At 34.7% G+C, this 13,021-nt stretch overlaps 3 protein-coding genes across 7 annotated transcripts; 2 read left to right on the top strand and 1 right to left on the bottom strand.

Annotated features, from left to right (window-relative positions):
• Window positions 1-6: 6 nt before the first annotated feature.
• Window positions 7-1,155, top strand: LOC104805100. 3 transcript variants are annotated; one of them, XM_010529525.2, is made up of 3 exons: window positions 7-199; window positions 268-435; window positions 708-1,155. In XM_010529525.2, exons 1-3 carry the CDS (start codon window positions 119-121, stop codon window positions 939-941), a joined length of 483 nt encoding a protein of 160 aa, XP_010527827.1. In that variant the 5' UTR covers window positions 7-118; the 3' UTR covers window positions 942-1,155. The 3 variants fall into 3 exon arrangements, with proteins under 3 accessions (XP_010527827.1, XP_010527826.1, XP_010527828.1); XM_010529524.1 differs by having other exon boundaries at window positions 12-199; window positions 696-1,155; XM_010529526.1 differs by having other exon boundaries at window positions 14-172; window positions 696-1,155.
• Window positions 1,156-2,031: 876 nt separating this feature from the next.
• Window positions 2,032-4,907, bottom strand: LOC104805099 (type IV inositol polyphosphate 5-phosphatase 9). The gene is made up of 8 exons (XM_010529520.1): window positions 4,844-4,907; window positions 4,566-4,747; window positions 4,360-4,467; window positions 3,944-4,244; window positions 3,232-3,416; window positions 2,704-2,812; window positions 2,425-2,579; window positions 2,032-2,303 (listed from the first exon to the last, which is right to left on the bottom strand). Exons 1-8 carry the CDS (start codon window positions 4,862-4,864, stop codon window positions 2,090-2,092), a joined length of 1,275 nt encoding a protein of 424 aa, XP_010527822.1. The 5' UTR covers window positions 4,865-4,907; the 3' UTR covers window positions 2,032-2,089.
• A 4,809-nt stretch (window positions 4,908-9,716) lies between these two features.
• On the top strand, window positions 9,717-12,571 carry LOC104805098 (purple acid phosphatase 3-like). 3 transcript variants are annotated; one of them, XM_010529518.2, is made up of 7 exons: window positions 9,717-9,985; window positions 11,092-11,248; window positions 11,335-11,442; window positions 11,556-11,683; window positions 11,786-11,914; window positions 12,006-12,073; window positions 12,190-12,571. In XM_010529518.2, the coding sequence occupies exons 1-7, from the start codon at window positions 9,797-9,799 to the stop codon at window positions 12,398-12,400; spliced, it is 990 nt and encodes a 329-aa protein (XP_010527820.1). In that variant the 5' UTR covers window positions 9,717-9,796; the 3' UTR covers window positions 12,401-12,571. The 3 variants fall into 3 exon arrangements, with proteins under 3 accessions (XP_010527820.1, XP_010527819.1, XP_010527821.1); XM_010529517.2 differs by having other exon boundaries at window positions 9,720-9,985; window positions 12,187-12,571; XM_010529519.1 differs by lacking the exon at window positions 9,717-9,985 and adding an exon at window positions 10,726-10,863 and having other exon boundaries at window positions 12,187-12,571.
• Window positions 12,572-13,021: the final 450 nt, after the last annotated feature.

Raw genomic sequence — 13,021 nt, 5'->3', positions numbered from 1 at the left:
CTTTTTGTTTATTTTTGCCCCTCACTTTTTCTTTTTTTTTTCACCCTTTAAACGCATAAATCCATCAACAACACTTTCCTCTTATCTCTCTGCAGTTTCTCAGCTTCTTCCTAAGCTCATGGACTACTTTGATTCAACGTTGAGCTCTCCAGTTTATGTTTTTAGCAATTTGGTCGATCTTCGAGATTCGGGCGTTACGGTATTCCTTGAGATTGCATGCACGGAATCCTTCGTTAAATTAATGTCTCTAAACTTGGGTCTTTGTAGGGCAAGGCGGGGAATGAGGAGACGAGAGAGATGGAAGACGAGGGAGTGGATAATGATTTCGAGGTTGAATTGGACGTTGAGTTCTGTCCAGTTGAGCATCCGGTCGAACCTTATGACGAAGACCGCCCCGTCAAATGCCCCGTACCCATCTCATCTTCTGTTATCCATGTACGTACCCTATATATATATATATATGTATATTATCTCATTAATTCTCCATTTAATTATCTTTATTATCCAATTAATTTGAACTTTTTTTCATGTATGTTTTTGGATAATTAGACTATCGGACCCGTTGCATACAACTAATCTTTTTGTTTTTTATATCGTGGGGAACCCTAATCTTGGTTGAAAGTGAAACTATTTTGTATAATAACGTGCTAAATGATAAAATGTGATTATGCATTGTAACATTATCGTTGTGGTAGAACGAACATAAGGTGGAGAGGACAAGAGAGGTTAGAGAGTCGAACCTACTACGCAAGGACCAAACGACCGAGGCTCTGTCACGTCCGATCCGAGTCGTGAGGAAGAGGCACCACACTTTCACCGGCAGAAACGACGTCGCCATGGCCCCTACGAGAGTCCCAACACTCCAAACTCCAACCATATCTCAGGAATCCAACCTCACAATCTATCGAGTTGTCGTCAACGAGTTCGAGTCCCAAATCTAACAAACTCTATAAGATTTGATCGACTGTTTCTTGAAATACCCTTTTCCGTATCGCATCATATAATTTGTTTCTTTCCTTTTTTTAATTTGTTTTTTTACCAGCGGTTGATTGTTAATCACACTGCCTAGTTTTGTTGGTGAAACGTAGATGGAGAGCGTACCAAAGTTGGTATAGTTACCACCGTTAGTCAGTAAAATCAAGTTTGGTTCGTTTCCTATTTGTGAAAAACATAATTCTATATTAAGCAGAGAATGAAGAAAGGACAAGAGAGATTATGGTAAAAACGTAAATTTTAATTACTTTATTTTAAAAGGGCCAAAAGAATGTTTGGTTTGGGCTTTATGTGGACAGTATGGGCCATGTCTTAGTGGACCTTCTTAAGTGTACAAAGACAATGGGACCCATGTATCACCAAAACCAAACATACACCGAAAAGGTACGTCTTAATATTATTGTTTTTTAAATGAGAAATACAAACGATGACCACCCATATCCATTTACTAAAACCACTTGCATTTTAATTATCAAACCATATCTCTTTCTTTCAATGAAAACAAACATTAAATTAGTTAGGATAATTTTATTATTTCGTATTCATATAATGATTTTATCATTTCATATTCATATATTAACACCCAATTGCTGGTGACTCCACGACATACACATAATACCAAAACTATAGTTTGTTCATCCATCCCTCGCCGGTCCATTATTATCGTATAATAATATATCCCTCGTATCTTAGTCCTTTTTATTTTTTAAGTTGCCATTATTTTGTGGAAAATTAATTATTAATGATCGACCAATCGCCATAGTTTTCCGGCCATTATAATCTTTACAATATGCATTTGTTACTTAATCATGAGCATATTGAAGGGGAAGTAACCTTCCATATAAATCTTTTTTGGAAAACGGCTTTCGGACCATATATAACAAGAATATACTCTGTATAATCCATGCATATATCATACTCTTCATATTCAATAAATAAATAAATAGTTACATGCATAATTGAGCTCTAACAATACATGCGTTATTTTTTTTTTATATACAATTCGAAGTTTTACTAAACTCTAATCAACAGATCAAATACTATAATAATAATAATAATATATTCAGCCCTTGAAAACATTTGGATGCGTCTTATATTACATAGGAATCAACGAGTGGTCCGTCGAGTGTGTTTCAAGCGGGTTTGTTCTTCTCTCGAATCTATCGGATAGAAAAAAATTACGAAAATATGAAACGTCAACCTCTACGGTAAATATTGCTTTGACCGGTCTATGGTCAGATATCTTTGACTCTCCTCTCGTGTATGCATGCTGCTTCAGTCCATTGCCATGCCAAATTATCCGATCGCACCTATATGTATATAAAAACGGTATTATAAAAAAAAAACACTATGATTCGATAACATTCTTGGTAATGGATGAATTGTTAATTATCTTGTAATATATAATATTATAGACATCACTGTACTTACCATGCCGGAGATCGTTTTTTCTCTTCTTTATTATCGTGTTTAATGCATCCGTAATATACGTCCGAATTTGGAATATATTTATATGTCGGAGCGAATTTCACAAGTCCTTCTTGCCATCCTCGGAATATATGCCCATTCATGATCTCCATACTCAGCTTTAATTCATTTCAAATAATGAATTACATGATGAACGAATAAGCATATCATCCCAACTCCAGATCTTTAATTAATTAATGTAACGTTTTAAAATATGAAAATGGAAAATATATTGATAGGAACCTGATCATTTTCGAGTAAGATGTCCCATTCTTGTCTTTCCACCAATAACCTCGTCTTCTCCTCCGGCAGCGAAATTCTATAATTCAAATCTCCCAGTAAAACCACTCGGCTGTCTCGTTTTGATCCAAAATAGAAAAACAAGAACACGTAATTTATTAGCTGCTTATATTAATATGTCAATTATCATGTTGATAAAAAAAAAACTATGAAGGAAAAGACATTTGCAACTTCCTTTATTCACATTAATTGATCGCCGTGTTTCATTCATATAGTCAACCGGTCAACTTGCTTAATTAATATATATATGTGCATTTCTAGTCTGATCGTTAATATATAATTTCTAGGCTTTCGGTTGGTTCAACACTCGACCTTTTAACTATTAACAAGTAGTTGGAAGTCTTATTTAAACTAAATGTTCTACATATATGTCAGGAAATTTTTATAAAGAAAAAAAAAACAGTGGACCGACCAAGAGGAATCAGAGATTAATTCATTAAATTATGTGTCTGTTGGTATAATAAAGCTTACTCGTGATCCATAATCTGTTTGGGCAAATCGAGTGAAGGGCCTCTTGGAAAGCTCGATCTTGCCAAGATCTCAGTGACGTCGGAGTTCCTTTGCTTTCCATCTTTGTCGCGGCCGCCGGAGGCAAGGTGGCCGCACACGAAGCAAAAACTCGTCTCGTGCAAGTGAAATCTAACAGACACCGCTCCCTGCGTTTCCAAACGCCATAAATGTATTCTCAAACATATTTAGCCTGAAACAGTAAATACTAAAACCCTAACTAGTGCAGGTTACTAAACAAGTCAATATTATTGCATGCGTCTTATATATAGAATAAATATCCGGGGCCTGGAATCCATCGAGGTGAACAAAATTTTAAATATGCGTGATTATTATAAGTTTGATGATCATAATTTACACGATTTTTATGAAAGAAGTATTAAACATGGATCTGCGTATTGGATTTTAGTTTTGTTCATGAGGTTTGTACTGATGTGTATGTGTGTGTGTATATTGTATGAGGTAAGTTTAGACTCCGATCATGTCATGGACAGATTACAGATTTTATTTGTGTACATGTTCTTGCCTTGATTGCCTTCTAAGGAGTCCTACACATTCCACACATCCCACTAGGATATGACTAAAATGGAGAATTTCAATACTACAACGCGTCAAATAATATAAATATTTTAATCTCTAATTTATTGTTATTCAAAATAAGAAAAAAAAAACTTACCTTGTTTCCTAAACAACCCATGACCCCACATCCAACACAAGAGACGCTAGGATGACTGACGAACGGCCGGAGATCGTTCCGGACCCAGACGGATATCAATATTCCGACCATCTGTTTGCTTATGATACACCGGAAATCTTGTGAAATACCGTTAATGCCCTTTGACTCCGACAAGCCTCCCTCCCGATGACGTGCCCTCTTGTTCAGAGCCTCTCTTATCAACGAATTCCATTTCGCAGATACTTTGTTGTTTTCCGACCCAAAAACACTTGAAGCTCGAAGAGGCACGATCTCTTGAAACCTAATACATGTATTAAGACATTCATACATACATACATATATATATAAATATGTCATGCATACCATAAAGCAAAATATATGGTATAGTATTATTTTGTGCTTCTTTTGTTAATTACCCGGTAACGTATATGTCACATGGGGTTTTACGTGTTTCCAGTAGATCTTCCAATTCAAGCCCGTCCTTCGGCGCGATGCCACCAACATTCCATGTGCTAACGAAAACTCTAGAGACAGATATTTCACGAGTTAGAAAATGCAAACGATTTCATATGATATATATGATATGAAAATATATTGTGTGGAAGGACATGTTAGCCAATACCTGTAGTTGTGTGTGGTCTTTCGAGGATCAAAGAAAGAGGCGTCGGAGGTGTAGGAAGGTCGGTTGTCTAATGTAGAAGCTTCCAGAAGCCTCTCTGTGTTGGTTGGGAAGTCGGCGACGAAGTTATTGCTCCCCACTCTCTTCCTTAGAATCTTGTTGGCCACGAGCCTTGGCCACATGACCTTCAGTCGACAATATATCGATTCAAATTAGCACCAATACCATATGTTTCATGATGTTCGCAAAAAGAGGGTACGACATGAAGAACTAGTACTCACTTCTCCGTAGCTTCCCAACATATAGATACATACAGAGAGAGAGAGGGATCACGAAGACGCCATGCCACCAGAACAAGTTACGGGGAGGAGATATATATATATAGAGAGAGATGCCCATGCACGCGCCGAGGGAGAAAGATGGTGAAAAGGTGACGTGGAAGACGATTATTATATCCTGTGGTTAATTATTATTGAATTCTTCTAATTTTTATATACGAATCATTCGATATAATAACTAAGGGGAAAAAAACTTTGGACGAAACGAAGGCTGTTGATTGGTCATTTCCGACACTGTTTTATTTTTAACCCTTCAATTCGGGCCCTGCTAGCTTTCATTTGCTAATCAACTAGCGTCTCAATTCCGGAATTGTTTCTTTATATAAACATTATCGATTTCTTTTTCCAATGGAATATTATAATATAAGCATGTATACATTTTTTTTAAATTATATGGCAATGTGAAGTTATCTACTCGTATATACTTTCCTCAGGTAGGGAAATATATGATATTTGTTCTAGTTTAATTCCTCGGTTTAAATTGGACTAAGTCAAGCTTCCTTATTAGTATATATAAAAAAACAAAATCTTGATATATTCTCCATTAATTCCATATTTTTAGCCTTGTAGTTTGAATGGTGGCCTCTCAATTTTATTGATTATTTTATGTTTTGAGGTAAGGGTAAATACTTAGCGATATATATTCGTCTCCGGTGCAAGTGACGCCATCGGATTATTTCTATGGACTAAAAAATTCCATAAGTTATATACTAGTATGATGCTGCAACAGTATCCAACCTAACCACAAAATGGGGAAACAATATTAATGTGTAACTTGTATATAATAATCACAGGCACTCGTAATTCAAAACTTTTTTCTCATATTATTTCAATACGTTATAATGAAAAATAATATTATATGTTGCATTATTGAATATTCTTTTCTTGCAAATTGCATGAAAAAAAGTTCGGTCTCTATCTTGCAATTTGAAGTGCAGCCCACAAAAACCATATGTGTCCAATGACACCCAACCGTTCTGGATGGTGACTCCGGCCAAAGGAAATTAAAATAATATTGGATCGTGTACAAACTTTACAAATAATATTTTAATACTATAGTTTTCTGTATTGTTTGTCTACGAGGGGAAGACAAATGGATCATGCCAAGCTATTTTCATAAAAGAAAAAACATAATGTTTTCCCGTAATTTGTATAAAACAGGGAGGATATTTTATTTCCGTCTAGCGAATAATTGTTGCGTTTTTTGTTTGACTATTTAAAATATTCGGACATGCGCATAACAGCTAAGTAATTGAACTGATGTGTTACGTCCGGTTTCGAAAATCCTCTAACTCGTTTCTGATAATGTCCTCAATTTGTGTATGTGTGTGTATACATATATATATATATATATATTATAAACGATCAAATCTCTTGGCATCTTTTTTAGTGGAGTAAGACTAAGGATAATTCTTGCTTTTTTTATTGAACTTAACCAAAATATACGTGTTTACTTTTGGTAAAACGGAACGGGGCGTCGGTGAAATCCTCTAGTTTCCCGTTTCATAAGTGTATGTAACTGTAGCTTTTAAAATTAATTACTGGTTGATTAGTTAATTAATCAAAATTAAATACTAATTTGCCGGTGGAAAGAGACGGAGATTCGGGCATTTATTAGAGTGCTGAGATTCCCGGAAATTGGGAATTAAGAGGCCGCAAAGATATGGGTTGAGATTTTGCGGCTTGATTATTAATAATTGAATGATTAATTATTGGATAATTAATCAGCTAATCTTAAATAAAAGGTTTTGTTTCTGAGGTCAAAGATTCCCTATTTAAGTTAGTTATTTAGTTTGCTAATTTACGTTGAAAGCAATTAAAACTACGCTTGACTGTTCCGTATTTAAATTTAAAATAAATTAAAACGTCGATTATATTTTTTTTTAGTTAATCAAATTTAAATTAGCGACGGGCCTACGGCTGTTTGGCTCCGATTCTCGTCACCGTGTATTCTCTCTCATAATCGTCATGGTCTTTATCCATAATTTCGTGTTTTGTTATTTTTATTTAATAACCAATTTAAATTCATATCAACCACTGTAAGATTATAGACTTTAAATATGTGCTAAATTTATAATTGTATATTTGCTATAAAACCCATTAATTAAATATTTAATCTATAGTAGTGGTTTATAGCCACAACAATTCCACGACCATATGTCACATTCATAATGCACATAGTACGTATATATTTGCAGCATGTCTTTGTATATCTTATAATATTGTATATCTAATAATATATTATAATGATTTTAGCGAAATCATAAAGATAAAAAAAAAACAGTGTAATTAGCCTAACAATTAATATCTTGTAGGTTTTGGATTGGCGCTAGTTAAGAAAAAGTACAAATATTTTAGTAAAAAGAACCAAAGATATTCATGTGTTGTGACTATATAGGCATTACTTTCCCCCCGAAAGATATTTTACCGATATCTTCAGGGTCTTGAAATGTTAAGGATATAATTTGCAATTGTTATATATATTGCATGATTTGCATTAGCAAGTGATTAGTAGTTAAACTATGATTAAGTTGTTTAATCTTAGGGGACCATTCATCGCCTGTTTCAAGCCGTTGGATTTGAGTATTGGGACCATATTTCCTTGATTGGTCGGTTTGTCCCTCATTTTAATTGTAAATCAGTTGTTAACTTAGAAAAGTTTAATGGGTTGCGGTCCAGCTCTCAACCAAATTTAAATAATTTTATTTAGGAAAGAAACATGAGTTTTTTTTTTCCTTTCACAACTCTATTTTATTTGTTTAAATTACAGTATCATTAAACGAATAAGAAAAAATATATGAAAAAGAAAAGAAAAAAAGATATGAAGAAAAAGGAAAAGTAAAAAAAAATACAAGACAGACAAAAAGAAAAAAAAATACTGATCAGTATTTTTTTTGTCACCTATATCTATTCTATAATTGATGAGTACTTTTCTTCCATTTTTTTAATATCACTGAAGTATATAAAAGAAACCCTAGTCATCTAGCAACATTTGCATATGAGTCAAAAGAGAAATACTGGGATCGCTACAAGCATAGAATTTTATGTCAGTGTTCATAAATTCATTCCCAATAAATGTAAATAAAATTCAAAAAATGATAGATTCAAATTAAATACGGAAATCAAATTACATATTTCTATGTATTTTGTGGGTAAGTTACCATAAATGTTATATGGGCCTCTGATCCCTTGGTCCAAAATGGTTCAAATAATCAAATAGTACATATATGGAACTGAAGATAATTTAATAAGTGGGTATTAGCGAGTTTTTGGGCCACGTATTATTTTGACCCATTGTGGAAATCAGGGCCCGTTTTAAAAAATTGTAACGGACTCCGATTTCGTTATGTCAAACCGAATTGCGGTCCGATACGTACTTGACTGGAGTCACGACACATGCATGTGAGACAAAAAAAGAATATCAGAGATCATTCCACATAAGCACACTTGAATACACAGAAAATGTGTAATATATATGCATTTGAAAATATCTTTATTTCAATTCTCATTAAGACCTATGGTTAATTGGTCTATTGTTAACAAATGTCAAATACGTGAATCCTTTCGTATTTTTATCTTATTGCAAAAGATATGGATTCGATTCCGCAGGCCGTGATGATTTTGGGGCATAGAATTGGAATCTCGTCTAGATCGATTTCTGGATAGGTGCATGGTTATATGTGGATGGTTTTGATGGGATTTATAAACCATACAAACAAGATACATATATAATATCACTATACTCTCTCTCTCTCACACACACACATGCATTATATATATATATATATATTCAAATTCCATGCATAATTGCAAAGGATAGGATTCTACAATTATTGAGCAAATTTGGAAGTTTTTGCATACACTCACATGCCTCGCCTTCCGTATATCTAAATCGTCATATCATTTCCAGTATGCATTTGCTTGAATATACTAAATAGTATGTACAATAACTAGACTTGATTAGAAAGAAGGGATATGCAATTGTTTAACAGATTGAGATTTCATTAAAAAAAAGAAGAGGGTAATATCTTTCGATTTCGCATAAACAAAATTGACGAAGGAACGCTGCAGTTGGGCTCTGCCCATGCAGTGGGAACTGATGGGAGTTTTGTCGGAATCGCAAGTGATTGAACAAATCGAAAACTGCTTTGCCACGTAGCTCCTCTACGGATCACACACCCCTAATCCCCATCCATCTCCTGTTTAATTACTTATCTTTATTAATTCAACCAAATCCACAGCAACTGTCACTTCGGTGTCATTATTTTATATGCTGTCATTATTCCTTTTGCTTTTATAAAGCTCCTCTGTATTTTTTTCCTTCATGATACATATACACAATATACAATGCGTATTTCGTAACATTTAACGAACTAAACATGATTTGTTGGGTTACGACAACGTAAAAAACGTAGTCGTGACGGAGGGGATGATTCTAGTCATTGCAGCGTTATTGAATCTTATGTTTCATTAATATCAGGATTGACTTAATATTAAACATTAGGCCCAAGAGTTTCCTCACTCCATTCCAACAATTTAATTTCAATATCGAAGTAATCAACTAAATTTATCTGCATAAATTTGATTTGAACGTTACATATTTATAGACTTTTTTTTTTATCTCGTTTCCTTTAATTTCTTTTTATTATAATTTCAATTAGTTGGTTAATCATGGTTCATAAACCGCATCCAGCATCTGGATACCAAAAGGTTTGATATTAAAGTTTCTTAAATTATGGCAGGTGATTTAAGCCTTACATCTTTTTCTTTTTTTATTGCCAAGAGAGCTTATATTTACACGCAACAAAATACACCGTATCCTTATTTGTGTTTGTCTCCCATTAATTCTCGTCGTACCTTGCCAACCTCTCTCTCTCTCTCTCTCTCTCTCTCTCGATGGGAGAAAACATAATGCGAAATGTATTTTGCCTTGTGAGTTTAGTCGTTGTACTGTCCGTGGGTAGTTCGAGGGCGAATCTCCGACGGGTGGAGCAGCCGGCGAAATCTGGCGGCTCGCTGAGCTTTCTGGTGGTCGGAGACTGGGGAAGAAAAGGCTCTTACAATCAGTCCCATGTTGCTCTTCAGGTACATACATACATACACACATGTTTGTCTTGCAGATTCATTCAAGTATATAAACCTTTACCTCAAATCGGACAAAAAAAAAAGGGGAAAAAAAGAGAGAGAGAGAGCGAGGGCTCTTTTTTCTGTATCACCGAAACTGGTCGTGAAGTACTTTCCATGTTTGATTATAATCAAATTCGTCCCACTAGTCTACACACACATATACATATACACGGAGACCTATTTTTCCCGTGGAAGTAGAGTAAACTATAAAAAAATAACGAAAAATTGAATATTTGATAAAATTTGAAACCTACTCTCGTACAGATGATAATATTAACTATATGGGCAACGGGTGTTATTTATTACTCGTACTCAACATTTTTCTCGTGACCGTATATTATCAGGATGTAGGGCGTAGACGTACACGTCCATTTACTAACACCTGCTAAAATAAAATGTATAAGAACAAATACATCCAGCTTGATTTTTTTTGCATCTGTATATTTTTAGTATAACATAATAAATTTCGCATTGAGAATAATCAATACAAATCTCCTTTCTAGTTAGACAAAACACAAGAGCGTTCTAATCTATTACAATGAATCGCAATGAACAATTTGTGGTTTTCACGTAATTATAAAAATTTGATCTCAAATTAAAATATTTAAGGAGTAAGCGGTAAATATCTGCTCAGGCATCGTGATAATGACTGTTTTTGAATACTATTATATATGTGTGTGTGTGTGTGTGTGTCGGAGAGTTCAATCGAAGGCATATTCCAATATTATTCGCATGAATGGGGCCGGTGGGGACGTGAAGGCAAAGTCATATGAAGCATGTGGTCTTAAACCTTCCTTATTGATAAATCTCGAAAGCAACCAGAAACAATAACAATGGTAGGACCACTGCCTTATTTGCCACTTATCAATATTTATGGAATTTTGTTATTATTGTCAATTAAACGGTCCACCATTCAATCGGTTTCATTTAGTAATAAGTATCGATATTGGACATTTTGACGCAAAACACGCCATTAGCATCTGTAATTTCGTTTGGATGGCTAAAATCAATGCTGTTTTATGGGAAATTTTGTTGTAAAAGTGTCATTATTTGGGTATTATTAGATGGGAAAAATCGGAGAAAAATTGGACATCGACTTCGTCGTTTCCACGGGAGACAATTTCTATGACGATGGACTGACGGGTATCGATGATCCTGCGTTTCACGATTCTTTTGTCAACATTTATACGGCTCCTAGCTTGCAGACGCCATGGTATACCGGTACGGTTTTTCATTTTATCGTTTTAATTATAGCGTGATATATATTATTGTAATATTGTTTGCTTATAAATGCTTCATGGGTTCAGTCTTAGGAAACCATGATTATAGAGGTGACGTCGAGGCACAACTTAGCCCCACTCTCAGGGCCATCGACAACAGATGGATTTGCATGAGATCTTACATCGTTAATGCCGGTACGTCCTTAAATTCAAATTATCATTAACAAATAACAAAAAAATCCCCATCTTTATTATGATGTTCTAATTCACAAAATCACATCTAATCCGTTTTTTTTTTTCTTTTTAAGAAATCGTCGATCTGTTCTTCGTGGATACGACACCGTTTGTGGATAAATATTTTATCAAACCAAAGGACCATGTCTACGACTGGAGAGGTGTGTTACCTCGGAAAAAGTATCTGAAGAACCTCTTGATGGTATAGTAGTAATTGATATGAAATTAGTTAATCTTGGCGATTATGCCCTTAATGACGTCATCAGTAACCTCGGTTAATCTTGGAAGCGATCTGTATATGTAGGATGCCGACGTGGCATTGAGAGAGTCGGTGGCACAATGGAAAATAGTGGTGGGTCACCATACAATTAAAAGCGCAGGTCACCATGGCGTCACGACAGAGTTGGAGAAGCAGCTTCTACCTATTCTTAAGGTGTTTTATATTTTAATATGATGCTAATAATGCACCGGTGTTAATTAAATATGTGTTTTAATTAATTAGTTTTATTGAAAATATTAATTAGGCAAACGGAGTGGATCTCTACGTAAACGGGCATGACCATTGCTTGGAGCATATAAGCAGCAGTGACAGGTAGTCGAAGCAAAGTGATTTGATTGATTAAATTGAATTTTAATTAAACGATTCTCTTGATGATTAATTGAGTAGAGATGATTCGCTTACACGGCATGTTAATTCTGTCGCAGTAGAATGGGGTTTTTGACAAGTGGCGGTGGGTCAAAGGCGTGGAAGGGGGACATGAACAAGTGGGACCCGCGAGAAATGAAGTTTTACTACGACGGGCAAGGCTTCGTGTCGGTTCAGTTGACGGTAGGAGAACTGCGCGTCGTTTTTTATGATGCTTTCGGCCACGTTCTGCATCAATGGAGCACGTCCAAAGAACTTTACTCGGCCGTGTAGGCCTCTCTATATACGTTACTGAATATCTGAGGAAAGAAGCCATTAAATCAGTCCTGTAAAATTCATTTATAGCAATTCTGTGGTGTCTTTTGTATTTTCACGTTGTAACTATTATTGCTTCATGTCGTACAACCGCGCTTATCAATAAGAGCGTTATATTGTTGGTCCGAAGGCAAACTCTTAGCTTAATCCGGTTCATTACCATTCATTAATAATATGGGAAAATGACATTTTCCTATACCAACTTTGCAAAATGTGAATTTTTCCTACACGAATTTTTAATTTGACAAAAAACTACACCAAATTATCAAATGTGACAAATTGATACACGAACTACCCAATTTAACTGCAATTTCCTACACAATCCGAAAACGGTGTTAAGTGTCCGTTAACCGCTGATGTGGCACGCCACGTGGCGGCTGACGTGGCACGCCGCATAGATTTTTTGCCACATCAGCATGCCACGTCATATTTTTTAAAAAAATTCCAAAAAATATGAAAAAAAATCGATTTTTTTTTAATTTTAAAATAAAATAAATAAATAGCAATATATATATATATATATATATATATTCATATATATTCATATCTATATACAAATAAAAATATAAATATATATAC

This window comes from Tarenaya hassleriana, unplaced genomic scaffold (genome assembly GCF_000463585.1).
Source record: "Tarenaya hassleriana unplaced genomic scaffold, ASM46358v1 Cleome11, whole genome shotgun sequence".
Taxonomy (NCBI): domain Eukaryota; kingdom Viridiplantae; phylum Streptophyta; class Magnoliopsida; order Brassicales; family Cleomaceae; genus Tarenaya; species Tarenaya hassleriana.
The sequence above is the reverse complement of the archived record's forward strand: the minus strand, read 5'-3'. Positions and strand labels throughout refer to the sequence as shown.

Bases quoted from the DNA above. Each gene is read 5' to 3' on its own strand.
- LOC104805100 (XM_010529524.1), top strand. From the start codon at position 119: ATGGACTACTTTGATTCAACGTTGAGCTCTCCAGTTTATGTTTTTAGC. The intron at 200-267 runs GTATTCCTTGAG...GGGTCTTTGTAG, and splicing joins TTCGAGATTCGGGCGTTACG to GGCAAGGCGGGGAATGAGGA. The intron at 436-695 runs GTACGTACCCTA...TCGTTGTGGTAG, and splicing joins TCTCATCTTCTGTTATCCAT to AACGAACATAAGGTGGAGAG.
- LOC104805099 (XM_010529520.1), bottom strand. From the start codon at position 4,864: ATGTTGGGAAGCTACGGAGAA. The intron at 3,417-3,943 runs GTAAGTTTTTTT...TTGGAAACGCAG, and splicing joins TGGGTTGTTTAGGAAACAAG to GGAGCGGTGTCTGTTAGATT. The intron at 2,813-3,231 runs GTAAGCTTTATT...AAAACGAGACAG, and splicing joins AAACAGATTATGGATCACGA to CCGAGTGGTTTTACTGGGAG.
- LOC104805098 (XM_010529517.2), top strand. From the start codon at position 9,797: ATGGGAGAAAACATAATGCGAAATGTATTTTGCCTTGTGAGTTTAGTC. The intron at 11,443-11,555 runs GTACGTCCTTAA...TTTCTTTTTAAG, and splicing joins ATCTTACATCGTTAATGCCG to AAATCGTCGATCTGTTCTTC. The intron at 12,074-12,186 runs GTAGTCGAAGCA...ATTCTGTCGCAG, and splicing joins CATATAAGCAGCAGTGACAG to TAGAATGGGGTTTTTGACAA.